Source organism: Leptidea sinapis, chromosome 2, assembly GCF_905404315.1.
Source record: "Leptidea sinapis chromosome 2, ilLepSina1.1, whole genome shotgun sequence".
Taxonomy (NCBI): domain Eukaryota; kingdom Metazoa; phylum Arthropoda; class Insecta; order Lepidoptera; family Pieridae; genus Leptidea; species Leptidea sinapis.
In genome coordinates this window covers 26,126,108-26,142,963 of record NC_066266.1, presented here as the reverse complement: position 1 = coordinate 26,142,963, position 16,856 = coordinate 26,126,108, and the positions used below count along the sequence as shown (strand labels likewise).

Below are 16,856 nucleotides of genomic sequence, written 5' to 3'. Positions count from 1 at the left end.
AGGGGATAAACCATACTCATGCAATGTTTGTGATAAGAGTTTCAAACTTCTGGTACCTTCAAGATACATAAAAGACTACATACTGGTGATAAACCTTACGTATGCAATGTTTATGGTAAGAGCTTAAAACAAGCTTTTACTTTGAAAACACATAAAGGAATACATCTGGTGATAAGCCTTACTTATGCAGTGTTTGTGTTAAGAGTTTCTGTAAGTCTAGTACTTTGAAGAGACATAAAATAATAGATACTGGTGAGAAACCATACTCATGCAATGTTTGCGGTAAGAGTTTCAAAGAAGCTTCTTCTTGAAAACTCATAAAAGAATACATACAGGTGATAAACCATACTCATGCAATGTTTGTGATAAGAGTTTCAAACATTTTGGTACCTTCAAGATACATAATAGACTACATACTGGCGATAAACCTTACATATGCAATGTTTGTGGTAAGAGTTTAAAACAAGCTTTTACTTTAAAAACACATAAAGGAATACTAGCAGGTGATAAACCTTACTTATGCAGTGTTTGTGTTAAGAGTTTGTAAATATAGTACTTTGAAGAGACATAAAATAATACATGCTGGTGATAAACCATACTCATGCAATAGTTGTGGTAAGAGTTTCAAACGTTCTGGTACCTTCAAGATACATAAAATAATACATACTAGTGATAAACCATACCCATGCAATGTTTGCGGTAAGAGTTTCAAACAAGCTTCTACTTTAAAAACATAAAGGAATACATACCAGTGACAAACCATACTCATGCAATGTTTGTGGTAAGAGTTTTAAACAAGCTTCTACTTTGAAAACACATACAGGTGATAAACCTTACTTATGCAGTGATTGTGGTAAGAGTTTCTGTAAATTTAGAACTTTGAAGAGACATAAAATAATACATACTGGTGATAAACCATACTCCTGCAATGTTTGCGGAAAGAGTTTCAAACAAGCTTGTACTTTGAAAACACATACAGGAATTCATAAAGGGGATAAACCATACTCATGCAATGTTTGTGGTAAGAGTTTCTAACTTCTGGTACCTTCAAGATACATAAAAGACTACATACTGGTGATAAACCTTACGTATGCAATGTTTGTGGTAAGAGCTTAAAACAAGCTTTTACTTTGAAAACACATAAAGGAATACATCTGGTGATAAACCTTACTTATGCAGTGTTTGTGTTAAGAGTTTCTGTAAGTCTAGTACTTTGAAGAGACATAAAATAATAGATACTGGTGATAAACCATACTCATGCATTGTTTGCGGTAAGAGTTTCAAACAAGCTTCTACTTTGAAAAAACATACAGGAATACATAAAGGGGATAAACCATACTCATGCAATGTTTGTGATAAGAGTTTCAAACTTCTGGTACCTTCAAGATACATAAAAGACTACATACTGGTGATAAACCTTACGTATGCAATGTTTGTGGTAAGAGCTTAAAACAAGCTTTTACTTTGAAAACACATAAAGGAATACATCTAGTGATAAGCCTTACTTATGCAGTGTTTGTGTTAAGAGTTTCTGTAAGTCTAGTACTTTGAAGAGACATAAAATAATACGTACTGGTGATAAACCATACTCATGCAATGTTTGTGGTAAGAGTTTCATGTATTCTGATACCTGCAAGATACATAAAAGACTACATATTGGTGTTTAACCTTTCGTATGCAATGTTTGTGGTAAGAGTTTCAAACATTCTGGTACCTTCAAGATACATAAGAGACTACATACTGGTGATAAATCTTACGTATGCAATGTTTGTGGTAAGAGTTTAAAACAAGCTTTTACTTTGAAAACACGTAAAGGAAGACATGCAGGTGATAAACCTTACTTATGCAGTGTTTGTGGTTAGAATTTCTGTAAATCTAGTTTTTTAAGAGACATAAAATAATACATACTGGTGATAAACCATACTCATGCAATGTTTGCGGTAAGAGTTTCAAACAAGCTTCTACTTTGAAAACACATACAGGAATTCATAAAGGGGATAAACCATACTCATGCAATGTTTGTGGTAAGAGTTTCAAACTTCTGGTACCTTCAAGATACATAAAAGACTACATACTGGTGATAAACCTTACTTATGCAGTGTTTGTGTTAATAGATTCTGTAAACCTAGTACTTTGAAGAGACATAAAATAATACATACTGGTGATAAACCTTACTTATGCAATGTTTGCGGTAAGAGTTTCAAAGAAGCTTCTACTTTGAAAACTCATAAAAGAATACATACAGGTGATAAACCATACTCATGCAATGTTTGTGATAAGAGTTTCAAGCATTGTGGTACCTTCAAGATACATAATAGACTACATACTGGTGATAATCCTTACATATGCAATGTTTGTGGTAAGAGTTTAAAACAAGCTTTTATTTTGAAAACACAAAGATTTACATCTGGCGATAAACCTTACTTATGCAGTGTTTCTGTTAAGAGTTTCTGTAAATCTAGTACTTTGAAGAGAATTAAAATAAAACATACTGGTGATAAACCATACTCATGCAATGTTTGTGGTAAGAGTTTCATGTATTCTGATACCTTCAAGATACATAAAAGACTACATACTGGTGATAAACCTTACGTATGCAATGTTTGTGGTAAGAGCTTAAAACAAGCTTTTACTTTGAAAACACATAAAGGAATACATCTGGTGATAAGCCTTACTTATGCAGTGTTTGTGTTAAGAGTCTGTAAGTCTAGTACTTTGAAGAGACATAAAATAATAGATACTGGTGATAAACCATACTCATGCAATGTTTGCGGTAAGAGTTTCAAAGAAGCTTCTTCTTGAAAACTCATAAAATAATACATACAGGTGATAAACCATACTCATGCAATGTTTGTGATAAGAGTTTCAAACATTGTGGTACCTTCAAGATACATAATAGACTACATACTGGCGATAAACCTTACATATGCAATGTTTGTGGTAAGAGTTTAAAACAAGCTTTTACTTTAAAAACACATAAAGGAATACTAGCAGGTGATAAACCTTACTTATGCAGTGTTTGTGTTAAGAGTTTGTAAATATAGTACTTTGAAGAGACATAAAATAATACATGCTGGTGATAAACCATACTCATGCAATAGTTGTGGTAAGAGTTTCAAACGTTCTGGTACCTTCAAGATACATAAAATAATACATACTAGTGATAAACCATACCCATGCAATGTTTGCGGTAAGAGTTTCAAACAAGCTTCTACTTTAAAAACATAAAGGAATACATACCAGTGACAAACCATACTCATGCAATGTTTGTGGTAAGAGTTTTAAACAAGCTTCTACTTTGAAAACACATACAGGTGATAAACCTTACTTATGCAGTGATTGTGGTAAGAGTTTCTGTAAATTTAGAACTTTGAAGAGACATAAAATAATACATACTGGTGATAAACCATACTCCTGCAATGTTTGCGGAAAGAGTTTCAAACAAGCTTGTACTTTGAAAACACATACAGGAATTCATAAAGGGGATAAACCATACTCATGCAATGTTTGTGGTAAGAGTTTCAAACTTCTGGTACCTTCAAGATACATAAAAGACTACATACTGGTGATAAACCTTACGTATGCAATGTTTGTGGTAATAGCTTAAAACAAGCTTTTACTTTGAAAACACATAAAGGAATACATCTGGTGATAAACCTTACTTATGCAGTGTTTGTGTTAAGAGTTTCTGTAAGTCTAGTACTTTGAAGAGACATAAAATAATAGATACTGGTGATAAACCATACTCATGCATTGTTTGCGGTAAGAGTTTCAAACAAGCTTCTACTTTGAAAAAACATACAGGAATACATAAAGGGGATAAACCATACTCATGCAATGTTTGTGGTAAGAGTTTCAAACTTCTGGTACCTTCAAGATACATAAAAGACTACATAGTGGTGATAAACCTTACGAATGCAATGTTTGTGGTAAGAGCTTAAAACAAGCTTTTACTTTGAAAACACATAAAGGAATACATCTGGTGATAAACCTTACTTATGCAGTGTTTGTGTTAAGAGTTTCTGTAAGTCTAGTACTTTGAAGAGACATAAAATAATAGATACTGGTGATAAACCATACTCATGCATTGTTTGCGGTAAGAGTTTCAAACAAGCTTCTACTTTGAAAAAACATACAGGAATACATAAAGGGGATAAACCATACTCATGCAATGTTTGTGATAAGAGTTTCAAACTTCTGGTACCTTCAAGATACATAAAAGACTACATACTGGTGATAAACCTTACGTATGCAATGTTTGTGGTAAGAGCTTAAAACAAGCTTTTACTTTGAAAACACATAAAGGAATACATCTAGTGATAAGCCTTACTTATGCAGTGTTTGTGTTAAGAGTTTCTGTAAGTCTAGTACTTTGAAGAGACATAAAATAATACGTACTGGTGATAAACCATACTCATGCAATGTTTGTGGTAAGAGTTTCATGTATTCTGATACCTGCAAGATACATAAAAGACTACATATTGGTGTTTAACCTTTCGTATGCAATGTTTGTGGTAAGAGTTTCAAACATTCTGGTACCTTCAAGATACATAAGAGACTACATACTGGTGATAAATCTTACGTATGCAATGTTTGTGGTAAGAGTTTAAAACAAGCTTTTACTTTGAAAACACGTAAAGGAAGACATGCAGGTGATAAACCTTACTTATGCAGTGTTTGTGGTTAGAATTTCTGTAAATCTAGTTTTTTAAGAGACATAAAATAATACATACTGGTGATAAACCATACTCATGCAATGTTTGCGGTAAGAGTTTCAAACAAGCTTCTACTTTGAAAACACATACAGGAATTCATAAAGGGGATAAACCATACTCATGCAATGTTTGTGGTAAGAGTTTCAAACTTCTGGTACCTTCAAGATACATAAAAGACTACATACTGGTGATAAACCTTACTTATGCAGTGTTTGTGTTAATAGATTCTGTAAACCTAGTACTTTGAAGAGACATAAAATAATACATACTGGTGATAAACCTTACTTATGCAATGTTTGCGGTAAGAGTTTCAAAGAAGCTTCTACTTTGAAAACTCATAAAAGAATACATACAGGTGATAAACCATACTCATGCAATGTTTGTGATAAGAGTTTCAAGCATTGTGGTACCTTCAAGATACATAATAGACTACATACTGGTGATAATCCTTACATATGCAATGTTTGTGGTAAGAGTTTAAAACAAGCTTTTATTTTGAAAACACAAAGATTTACATCTGGCGATAAACCTTACTTATGCAGTGTTTCTGTTAAGAGTTTCTGTAAATCTAGTACTTTGAAGAGAATTAAAATAAAACATACTGGTGATAAACCATACTCATGCAATGTTTGTGGTAAGAGTTTCATGTATTCTGATACCTTCAAGATACATAAAAGACTACATACTGGTGATAAACCTTACGTATGCAATGTTTGTGGTAAGAGCTTAAAACAAGCTTTTACTTTGAAAACACATAAAGGAATACATCTGGTGATAAGCCTTACTTATGCAGTGTTTGTGTTAAGAGTCTGTAAGTCTAGTACTTTGAAGAGACATAAAATAATAGATACTGGTGATAAACCATACTCATGCAATGTTTGCGGTAAGAGTTTCAAAGAAGCTTCTTCTTGAAAACTCATAAAATAATACATACAGGTGATAAACCATACTCATGCAATGTTTGTGATAAGAGTTTCAAACATTGTGGTACCTTCAAGATACATAATAGACTACATACTGGCGATAAACCTTACATATGCAATGTTTGTGGTAAGAGTTTAAAACAAGCTTTTACTTTAAAAACACATAAAGGAATACTAGCAGGTGATAAACCTTACTTATGCAGTGTTTGTGTTAAGAGTTTGTAAATATAGTACTTTGAAGAGACATAAAATAATACATGCTGGTGATAAACCATACTCATGCAATAGTTGTGGTAAGAGTTTCAAACGTTCTGGTACCTTCAAGATACATAAAATAATACATACTAGTGATAAACCATACCCATGCAATGTTTGCGGTAAGAGTTTCAAACAAGCTTCTACTTTAAAAACATAAAGGAATACATACCAGTGACAAACCATACTCATGCAATGTTTGTGGTAAGAGTTTTAAACAAGCTTCTACTTTGAAAACACATACAGGTGATAAACCTTACTTATGCAGTGATTGTGGTAAGAGTTTCTGTAAATTTAGAACTTTGAAGAGACATAAAATAATACATACTGGTGATAAACCATACTCCTGCAATGTTTGCGGAAACAGTTTCAAACAAGCTTGTACTTTGAAAACACATACAGGAATTCATAAAGGGGATAAACCATACTCATGCAATGTTTGTGGTAAGAGTTTCAAACTTCTGGTACCTTCAAGATACATAAAAGACTACATACTGGTGATAAACCTTACGTATGCAATGTTTGTGGTAATAGCTTAAAACAAGCTTTTACTTTGAAAACACATAAAGGAATACATCTGGTGATAAACCTTACTTATGCAGTGTTTGTGTTAAGAGTTTCTGTAAGTCTAGTACTTTGAAGAGACATAAAATAATAGATACTGGTGATAAACCATACTCATGCATTGTTTGCGGTAAGAGTTTCAAACAAGCTTCTACTTTGAAAAAACATACAGGAATACATAAAGGGGATAAACCATACTCATGCAATGTTTGTGGTAAGAGTTTCAAACTTCTGGTACCTTCAAGATACATAAAAGACTACATAGTGGTGATAAACCTTACGAATGCAATGTTTGTGGTAAGAGCTTAAAACAAGCTTTTACTTTGAAAACACATAAAGGAATACATCTGGTGATAAACCTTACTTATGCAGTGTTTGTGTTAAGAGTTTCTGTAAGTCTAGTACTTTGAAGAGACATAAAAAAATAGATACTGGTGATAAACCATACTCATGCAATGTTTGCGGTAAGAGTTTCAAACAAGCTTCTACATTGAAAAAACATACAGGAATACATAAAGGGGATAAACCATACTCATGCAAAGTTTGTGATAAGAGTTTCAAACTTCTGGTACCTTCAAGATACATAAAAGATTACATACTGGTGATAAACCTTACGTATGCAATGTTTATGGTAAGAGCTTAAAACAAGCTTTTACTTTGAAAACACATAAAGGAATACATCTGGTGATAAGCCTTACTTATGCAGTGTTTGTGTTAAGAGTTTCTGTAAGTCTAGTACTTTGAAGAGACATAAAATAATAGATACTGGTGAGAAACCATACTCATGCAATGTTTGCGGTAAGAGTTTCAAAGAAGCTTCTTCTTGAAAACTCATAAAAGAATACATACAGGTGATAAACCATACTCATACAATGTTTGTGATAAGAGTTTCAAACATTGTGGTACCTTCAAGATACATAATAGACTACATACTGGCGATAAACCTTACATATGCAATGTTTGTGGTAAGAGTTTAAAACAAGCTTTTACTTTAAAAACACATAAAGGAATACTAGCAGGTGATAAACCTTACTTATGCAGTGTTTGTGTTAAGAGTTTGTAAATATAGTACTTTGAAGAGACATAAAATAATACATGCTGGTGATAAACCATACTCATGCAATAGTTGTGGTAAGAGTTTCAAACGTTCTGGTACCTTCAAGATACATAAAATAATACATACTAGTGATAAACCATACCCATGCAATGTTTGCGGTAAGAGTTTCAAACAAGCTTCTACTTTAAAAACATAAAGGAATACATACCAGTGACAAACCATACTCATGCAATGTTTGTGGTAAGAGTTTTAAACAAGCTTCTACTTTGAAAACACATACAGGTGATAAACCTTACTTATGCAGTGATTGTGGTAAGAGTTTCTGTAAATTTAGAACTTTGAAGAGACATAAAATAATACATACTGGTGATTAACCATACTCCTACAATGTTTGCGGAAAGAGTTTCAAACAAGCTTGTACTTTGAAAACACATACAGAATACATTGAAGAGAATTAAAATAAAACATACTGGTGATAAACCATACTCATGCAATGTTTGTGGTAAGAGTTTCATGTATTCTGATACCTTCAAGATACATAAAAGACTACATACTGGTGATAAACCTTACGTATGCAATGTTTGTGGTAAGAGCTTAAAACAAGCTTTTACTTTGAAAACACATAAAGGAATACATCTGGTGATAAGCCTTACTTATGCAGTGTTTGTGTTAAGAGTCTGTAAGTCTAGTACTTTGAAGAGACATAAAATAATAGATACTGGTGATAAACCATACTCATGCAATGTTTGCGGTAAGAGTTTCAAAGAAACTTCTTCTTGAAAACTCATAAAATAATACATACAGGTGATAAACCATACTCATGCAATGTTTGTGATAAGAGTTTCAAACATTGTGGTACCTTCAAGATACATAATAGACTACATACTGGCGATAAACCTTACATATGCAATGTTTGTGGTAAGAGTTTAAAACAAGCTTTTACTTTAAAAACACATAAAGGAATACTAGCAGGTGATAAACCTTACTTATGCAGTGTTTGTGTTAAGAGTTTGTAAATATAGTACTTTGAAGAGACATAAAATAATACATACTGGTGATAAACCATACTCATGCAATAGTTGTGGTAAGAGTTTCAAACGTTCTGGTACCTTCAAGATACATAAAATAATACATACTAGTGATAAACCATACCCATGCAATGTTTGCGGTAAGAGTTTCAAACAAGCTTCTACTTTAAAAACATAAAGGAATACATACCAGTGACAAACCATACTCATGCAATGTTTGTGGTAAGAGTTTTAAACAAGCTTCTACTTTGAAAACACATACAGGTGATAAACCTTACTTATGCAGTGATTGTGGTAAGAGTTTCTGTAAATTTAGAACTTTGAAGAGACATAAAATAATACATACTGGTGATAAACCATACTCCTGCAATGTTTGCGGAAACAGTTTCAAACAAGCTTGTACTTTGAAAACACATACAGGAATTCATAAAGGGGATAAACCATACTCATGCAATGTTTGTGGTAAGAGTTTCAAACTTCTGGTACCTTCAAGATACATAAAAGACTACATACTGGTGATAAACCTTACGTATGCAATGTTTGTGGTAAGAGCTTAAAACAAGCTTTTACTTTGAAAACACATAAAGGAATACATCTGGTGATAAACCTTACTTATGCAGTGTTTGTGTTAAGAGTTTCTGTAAGTCTAGTACTTTGAAGAGACATAAAATAATAGATACTGGTGATAAACCATACTCATGCATTGTTTGCGGTAAGAGTTTCAAACAAGCTTCTACTTTGAAAAAACATACAGGAATACATAAAGGGGATAAACCATACTCATGCAATGTTTGTGATAAGAGTTTCAAACTTTTGGTACCTTCAAGATACATAAAAGACTACATACTGGTGATAAACCTTACGTATGCAATGTTTGTGGTAAGAGCTTAAAACAAGCTTTTACTTTGAAAACACATAAAGGAATACATCTAGTGATAAGCCTTACTTATGCAGTGTTTGTGTTAAGAGTTTCTGTAAGTCTAGTACTTTGAAGAGACATAAAAAAATAGATACTGGTGATAAACCATACTCATGCATTTTTGCGGTAAGAGTTCCAAACAAGCTTCAACTTTGAAAACACATGCAGGAATACATAAAGGGGATAAACCATACTCATGCAATGTTTGTGGTAAGAGTTTCAAACTTCTGGTACCTTCAAGATACATAAAAGACTACATACTGGTGATAAACCTTACGTATGCAATGTTTGTGGTAATAGCTTAAAACAAGCTTTTACTTTGAAAACACATAAAGGAATACATCTGGTGATAAACCTTACTTATGCAGTGTTTGTGTTAAGAGTTTCTGTAAGTCTAGTACTTTGAAGAGACATAAAATAAAAGATACTAGTGATAAACCATACTCATGCAATGTTTGCGGTAAGAGTTTCAAACAAGCTTCTACTTTGAAAACACATACAGGAATACATAAAGGGGATAAACCATACTCATGCAATGTTTGCGGTAAGAGTTTCAAACAAGCTTCTACTTTGAAAACACATAAAGGAACACATACAGGTGATAAACCTTACTTATGCAGTGTTTGTATTAAGAGATTCTGTAAATCTAGTATTTTGAAGAGACATAAAATAATACATACTGGTGATAAACCATACTCATGCAATGTTTGCGGTAAGAGTTTCAAACAAGCTTCTACTTTGAAAACTCATAAAAGAATACATACAGGTGATAAACCATACTCATGCAATGTTTGCGGTAAGAGTTTCAAACAAGCTTCTACTTTGAAAACACATAAAGGAACACATACAGGTGATAAACCTTACTTATGCAGTGTTTGTATTAAGAGATTCTGTAAATCTAGTATTTTGAAGAGACATAAAATAATACGTACTGGTGATAAACCATACTCATGCAATGTTTTCGGTAAGAGTTTCAAAGAAGCTTCTACTTTGAAAACTCATAAAAGAATACATACAGGTGATAAACCATACTCATGCAATGTTTGCGGTAAGAGTTTCAAACAAGCTTCTACTTTGAAGAACCATAAAATGTTACATACCTGTGACAAACTTTACTTATGCAATGTTTGTGATAAGAGTTTCAGTCATTCAGGAATTTGCGTTATCTACATGGATCTATGTTTGTGGTTAAATCATTACAAGGTAAAAATTTATAGATACAAAAAAAATATCGAAAAATGTGCAAAAAATCAATAAATTTCTCCTTTCGTTAAAATTAGCATCGCAAGCGCAGAAGATTTTTGATGGTACCCATGTGGTATCGTCCCGGATACACCGCACAAGCAGCTCATTCCACAGCTTTGTAGTAGGTACGTGGAAGAACATTTGTAGCAGGGAAACGATGTTCAAAACCTTTTTGATTTTTTGGGGTGAAGAAATTTATTTTTTTTACAAATGCACAACACCTTAGCTTAGAAAATATATTTGTTGATATATTATTTGTTTTAAATCAATTGTGCTTCTATGAGAACTAAACTCAATGTAGTAGTTCAAATATTAATTGAATATCATATAAGCTACATTAATATCAGATTTGAGTATTGTATTATCTATTGGTAGAGATAAGTCATTGTTTCTGGTTTGATATTTTTATGATATTTTATTATAATATGTTTATGGACTTTGCAGTTAAGCATACTTATTTTTACACATATTCATTAAAATCTACTCTATTTCATTCACATTTCTTCAAACAATACAATATGTTCAGGTATTCCTACTTTTATATATTCCTACTGTGACACATTTATAAAACATGAACATGTTATTTTCTTTGTAGGTTTTAGTTTTAAATGCATATTCATGGAACTGCAGTGTGGAATTATTAATCGACTTCAAATAGAGAAGGATCTCAATTCCGTTATTTTTTTATGTTTGTAACCTCATAACTTTCGACTGGATGAACCGCATGTGTGGTCCCATTGCAATTTGGTCCAGATCTGACAATGGCATCCAGGAGAAAACCATAAAAAACTTAACTTTGCATTATGTTCGCGACAAATCGTATAACTCAATATTACGCCAATTTCAAGGGTAGTTTGATGAGAGTTTTGTTGTGATCCATGACAAAGTAACGGAAATCTTCAATTCTGAGAAGCAAATTAACTTATCAATAAATTAATTATCTTTTATATTCTATTTGTGAGCATTTTACACGGTTGATTGATGTGGCCTATATAAGCTAGAGTGCTAAGTTCGAGTATTCATTAGGTACTTATTGTGAATAATTGTAAGGAGAACTCTGCCCAAATTTTGATTAAGTATTATATAGTGACTATTGTATTGTAATAGTGATAATAGTAATTCTAAGTGGAAAATGTCAAGTAATAAAAGTCCAATTACAGATATTACCATTTTATTGTGAGTTTAAATTACCAACCCTTTCTACAAAAATTATTAGTAAAATAGAATAGAATAAAAATTTATTGATAACACCACACAATTATTATATAACAAGCCAGAATGAGTAATAAATTCTTAGAACTAAGTAATAAAACCAATTAAGTAACACTATTTATTTCTAAAAAGTAGGTAACTACTGTGTAGGTACTCAACCACAGTAGAGATATGTATCAGTCCGGAAACTACCTACAAACGTTCGAAATGACACACAAAGCAGTTTTCGCGGTCAATACGAGTCGAGTGTCGCGATATTTGTTTCCGCGATCTTTTTAAAAATGCCAGCGTATTGCGTGGTATACGGCTATTTGAACTCGGCTCCATCAAAACTCCAGTTTTCGTTTTTTAAAGTATAAAGTAGTATAGTATATAATAATTATTATCTTATAGTAGAATTATATTATTATTAAAATTAGTAGGTATTCGTATTATCAAGTCCGTGAGATCAACTTAATTAAATTCGTTAACATAATTCACAATTAACACTAGGATGGCGGCTGCAATATTTATTATCATTTTTTATGAGTGTGGCTTAATGCTTTTTGTGAGTGTTGAAACCAATACCGGCTAGTGCTGCCAAAATGAAAATTCAAGATTGCGGCTGCAAAAAATTATCAAGTTTTTCGACATGTGTGTCGTTTTCATAGTTTTTGAGGGTGCTGAAATAGATAGTGGTGTCAGAATCCAAGATGGTGGCTACATGAAATTGACAATTTTTGCATCGTGGGTGTCAGTTTCATGGATTTTGAGTGTGCTCAAATTGATAGTGCCGAAATAGATAGTGCTGTCAAAATGTTTATCCAATATGGCGGCCGCATGAAATTGACAATTTTATCGTCATGGGTGTCGTTTTCATAGTTTTTGAGGATGTTGAAACTGATAGTGCTGTCAAAATGTAAATCCAAGTTGGAGATACATGAAATTATCAACTTTTTTATCAGGGTGTTGTTTTCATGATTCTCGAGGGTGTTGAAGCCGATAATGCTGGACTTAAAAGAAACGAAGACTGAAACAAAATTGTGTGTTCACCGACACTCCCGAAAATCTCAAAAATTATACCCATATTGATTTTATTGATAATTTCACATCCGCCATCTTGGACCTTGAAATGAGTGTCTTATTTGTAATTCCACTCCCGAAAATCTCGACACTCCTGAAAATCTCGAAAATAATAGCCAATTGGATTGAAGGATTAAGTCACATCCGCTATCTCGGATCTCCAAATAGATGCCATATTGGTTATTGACACTCATGAAAACAATAATTGCCCCGTCTAGACATGTTCGTGGGATGACTGCAGGGAATAAATTTCAAATCGTCCCGTCAAAATTTCAAATAAAATATTTCGACGAAAATTAAAAAAACATAAAAAAAATATTTCCTAGAAAAACATTCAATAAAATGTTGTTTAAAAACATTACATAACAGTCATCATGTAGACTATAATATTGCATTATACACTGTATAGCTATCATACATACACTATACATTAAAATCTTACGCTATTTACTTTTTTACGCTCTGCAACGCCCCATAAGGAAATTCGTTCCAAAACTCCTTTTTTAAAGTCGGTTAGTAAAAATAACCTGACAACCCTATTGCTTCAATGGAGTGTACGTACATATAGGTAAGTATTTTATACAACAAGGCTTAGTTTCTTTACTGATACATATGTCTACTGTGCCTCAACGAAGATTTTTTTAAAGATATTATACATTGTCATATTATAAGATATTATTTACAGAGTTTCATGCAGAACGTTGGATACGGGACGTTATTACCAGCTTGTCCAACTACGCGAGGAGGCACACAAATTTATAATATTTTTGGAAATATTTTATGTCAAACTGGAATACATTATACAAGCTTAAATGAGCTCGCATATAGTTAGATCGAATGGAATCCTATCACTTCGGTACAAATTATATTAAGTATGTTTTCTTATCAATAACTTAATTTAAAAAAATACACTATAATTAAAACATCGATCAAAGTAACAACGAAATACAAAAACTTTTATATTATGTTACTTGCTGCTACGGAACCCTTCATGGGCGAGTCCGACTACTATTTAGCCGCTCTTTTTGTTAATGTATTAGTTACATCCATTCTCAGTAATAACCACAATATATTCATCCAGATAATTCAGTCATTCATTCTTTTTTTTTTATGGAATAGGAGGACAAACGAGCGTACGGGTCACCTGGTGTTAAGTGATCACCGCCGCCCACATTCTCTTGCAACACCAGAGGAATGCCACAAGAGAACAAGAGCGTTGCCGGCCTTTAAGGAAGGTGTACGCGCTTTTTTTGAAGGTACCCATGTCGTATCGTCCCGGAAACACCGCACAAGGAAGCTCATTCCACAGCTTAGTAGTACGAGGAAGAAAGTGGGCCGGCTTGAAGTATTGCCGTGCTCTATTAATGACCCCCAGCTTCTTCGAAGCCAATTTGGCTTTGCCCTCCAGATGGCCACGGAATTGGCAATCGCTCGAGATTTCGAGACGCAGTATTCCGTTACTAGGCGAGGCTTTAAGGGAAGTGTCGTCGAAGAGCGGTGATACGGCAAATGGGGCTTTTTAGTGGGAAACGCGCAAACTTGAGTCTTCTGGGGGTTAAATTGGACAAGGTTCAACTTACCCCATTCCGCGACCTTCTCGAGAGAAGACTCGATAGAAGACACAAGTTTCTCCCGGCACTGGTCGACGATTTTCCGAGAGAGACCTGCATGGCCCGTGTATACGGCATCACCAGTTCTGGCGTCTGTGTCGGATTATGCTTATAGCCGCCCTCGGACCTGTCTGATATACCGCCCTTTTTGATCAAAAAAATTCTATATGTTTCATAATGGTTATTAAAATAAGCTTTTATTTTTAAACGACTCATAATGCGAAGCATTAGAGAGTGCTTCATTTTTAATTCTTAAAAATCTTTCTATTATTAAAAAAATATAAAATTCTAGCTAGCATAATAAAAAATAATAAGCAGTTTTTTTAAATTATAAGGTATTGCTCAATTTATAAATCTCTTCTTCCTGGCTTTTGTCCGAGCAAAAGCATAAACTATGTCATCGTAATCAATTTCTTGGACTAGTTGAGCTTCAATAGACAGTAATGCAAAGATTTGTTAACTTGCGTCATGAATGGATCTTCTATTAATCCGTTTTCGAACCCATATTTTTTGTCTTGCATGTTCAGCTTCCAAAAGTTCTTCGGTTTCAGATACCACCGCGTTTAATACTTCTTTAACTACTTCTTGCAATTGCACTCGCACTAATCAAAGTGAATACAGGCCTTTAAAGATACTGGCATGGCCATATTATCATACATGTTGTCATATTATGGTTACCATCTTCCTATCCGCATCGATTTTTCCTCTAAAATAAATAATGTAAGATACCTAGGTACTACGATTTTATTTGTTAAATATTAAAGCAGTTTGTAACGACCTACCCTCAGAAATAAGAAATACCAAAACATTGACTTCTTTTAAGGCGAGTCTTCAAAGACGTATCTAAACTAATATTATACTATAAATTACATTTGTGTTTTTGTATGTATGTTTGTAATGTTTTCACACAACAACTACTGGACCTATTTTAAAATTCTTTCACCATTAAAAAGCTGCATCTTCATAGAGTGACATAGGCTATATTATATATATTTTTTAAAATAGGGATCTTTACTAAAAATGTAATAATACATTATATATAAAAAACAATAATCAAACCACATTGTTTAAACCTCTGTATAAATAATTATCACATTAAATGATATTTTAAAAGACCATTTCAATACCTCCATTCAAAGATTTAACGAATTAAAAAATGTCAGTCTAAAGAGAATGCAGTAATAAAATAATACCGAAGTGAAAAATAACTTTTATGTTGACAAAAATAAATCTATAGTCTGACTTACGGCCATTCCCAATATACTATCTACAGATAGAGATAAATTACTACCTTCTGCTGTCAGTAATTAGCTGTCAATAATCTGAAACTGTCCCAATATACCCGATAAGTCATTCTTACCGCCTTATATTGGGATGCGTGAATTGCAATTTCAATACAAACTTTATATCCCTGGTAATCTATACGTCGTCCCATTGAGAAACAGCGTGTACGGATAAGGTGAGTTACCGTCGATTAGTTTATTGGGACAGAAAAGTCAACGATGGTTACCATTTTTTATCTCAAGTAAGAGATAGACCGAATATTGGGGTTGGGATAGAAGTTTGTATGGAAATTGCAATTTACGCGTCCCAATATAAGACGATAAGATTTACTTATCGGGTATATTGGGACAGCTTTTTAGTTTATCATCTCATTATTAGTGGAGGTTATTTATTTATTGCCAATAATTGATAGCTGATAAATAAAATAACTGCCTATAATGGTTTCAACAGATTTTAATAAGGTTTGACGATAACAACCTCTCAAATTATTAATTAACAACAGTTTAAAATGAGTTCAAGTAAATTAAATTATAATAGAAAAAGTAAATTATACATTCCAAAACCGAAAACACCCCGAATTGCATAGATTCTGAATTTATTAGCGTCATGTGTATCGTAAAAAGTTCACTGAAGACTGCAACAATTATTAATATCTTATTTAATGAAATTGATCGCGGACTGACAACGTGACTACTCAAGGATTATGCAAATTAGACATATGATTTGAAAAAAAAGAAACGGCCACGGGTGTTGCCTAGTATTAATACCTACAATAAGTATATCACGGGTCAAGCGATAACATTATGCGTTATTGACATAGATAGCGCTAAAAGTCGCTTACATCGCGCTGATAATATTTGAATAAGTTTTGTAAGGTGAGATATTGAATACGTCGTAGTTAAGACGTAAGTCCAACAGAACAAACAAAAAGATATTTTTGAAGAGTGGTATGTTACTTGAATACCACTTAAATTATAACCTT

At 32.9% G+C, this 16,856-nt stretch overlaps 2 protein-coding genes across 2 annotated transcripts; both read left to right on the top strand.

The window, feature by feature from the left end:
• The first annotated feature begins 4,646 nt into the window (after positions 1-4,646).
• On the top strand, positions 4,647-6,932 carry LOC126974199 (zinc finger protein 93-like). The gene is made up of 4 exons (XM_050821651.1): positions 4,647-4,652; positions 5,022-5,070; positions 5,604-5,842; positions 6,046-6,932. The coding sequence occupies exons 1-4, from the start codon at positions 4,647-4,649 to the stop codon at positions 6,430-6,432; spliced, it is 681 nt and encodes a 226-aa protein (XP_050677608.1). The 3' UTR covers positions 6,433-6,932.
• Positions 6,933-9,794: 2,862 nt separating this feature from the next.
• On the top strand, positions 9,795-11,880 carry LOC126974192 (zinc finger protein 431-like; the record flags this gene model as incomplete). The annotated part of the gene is made up of 1 exon (XM_050821638.1): positions 9,795-11,880. A coding segment is annotated over one exon (924 nt), but the record flags the coding sequence as incomplete, so codon positions are not given.
• Positions 11,881-16,856: the final 4,976 nt, after the last annotated feature.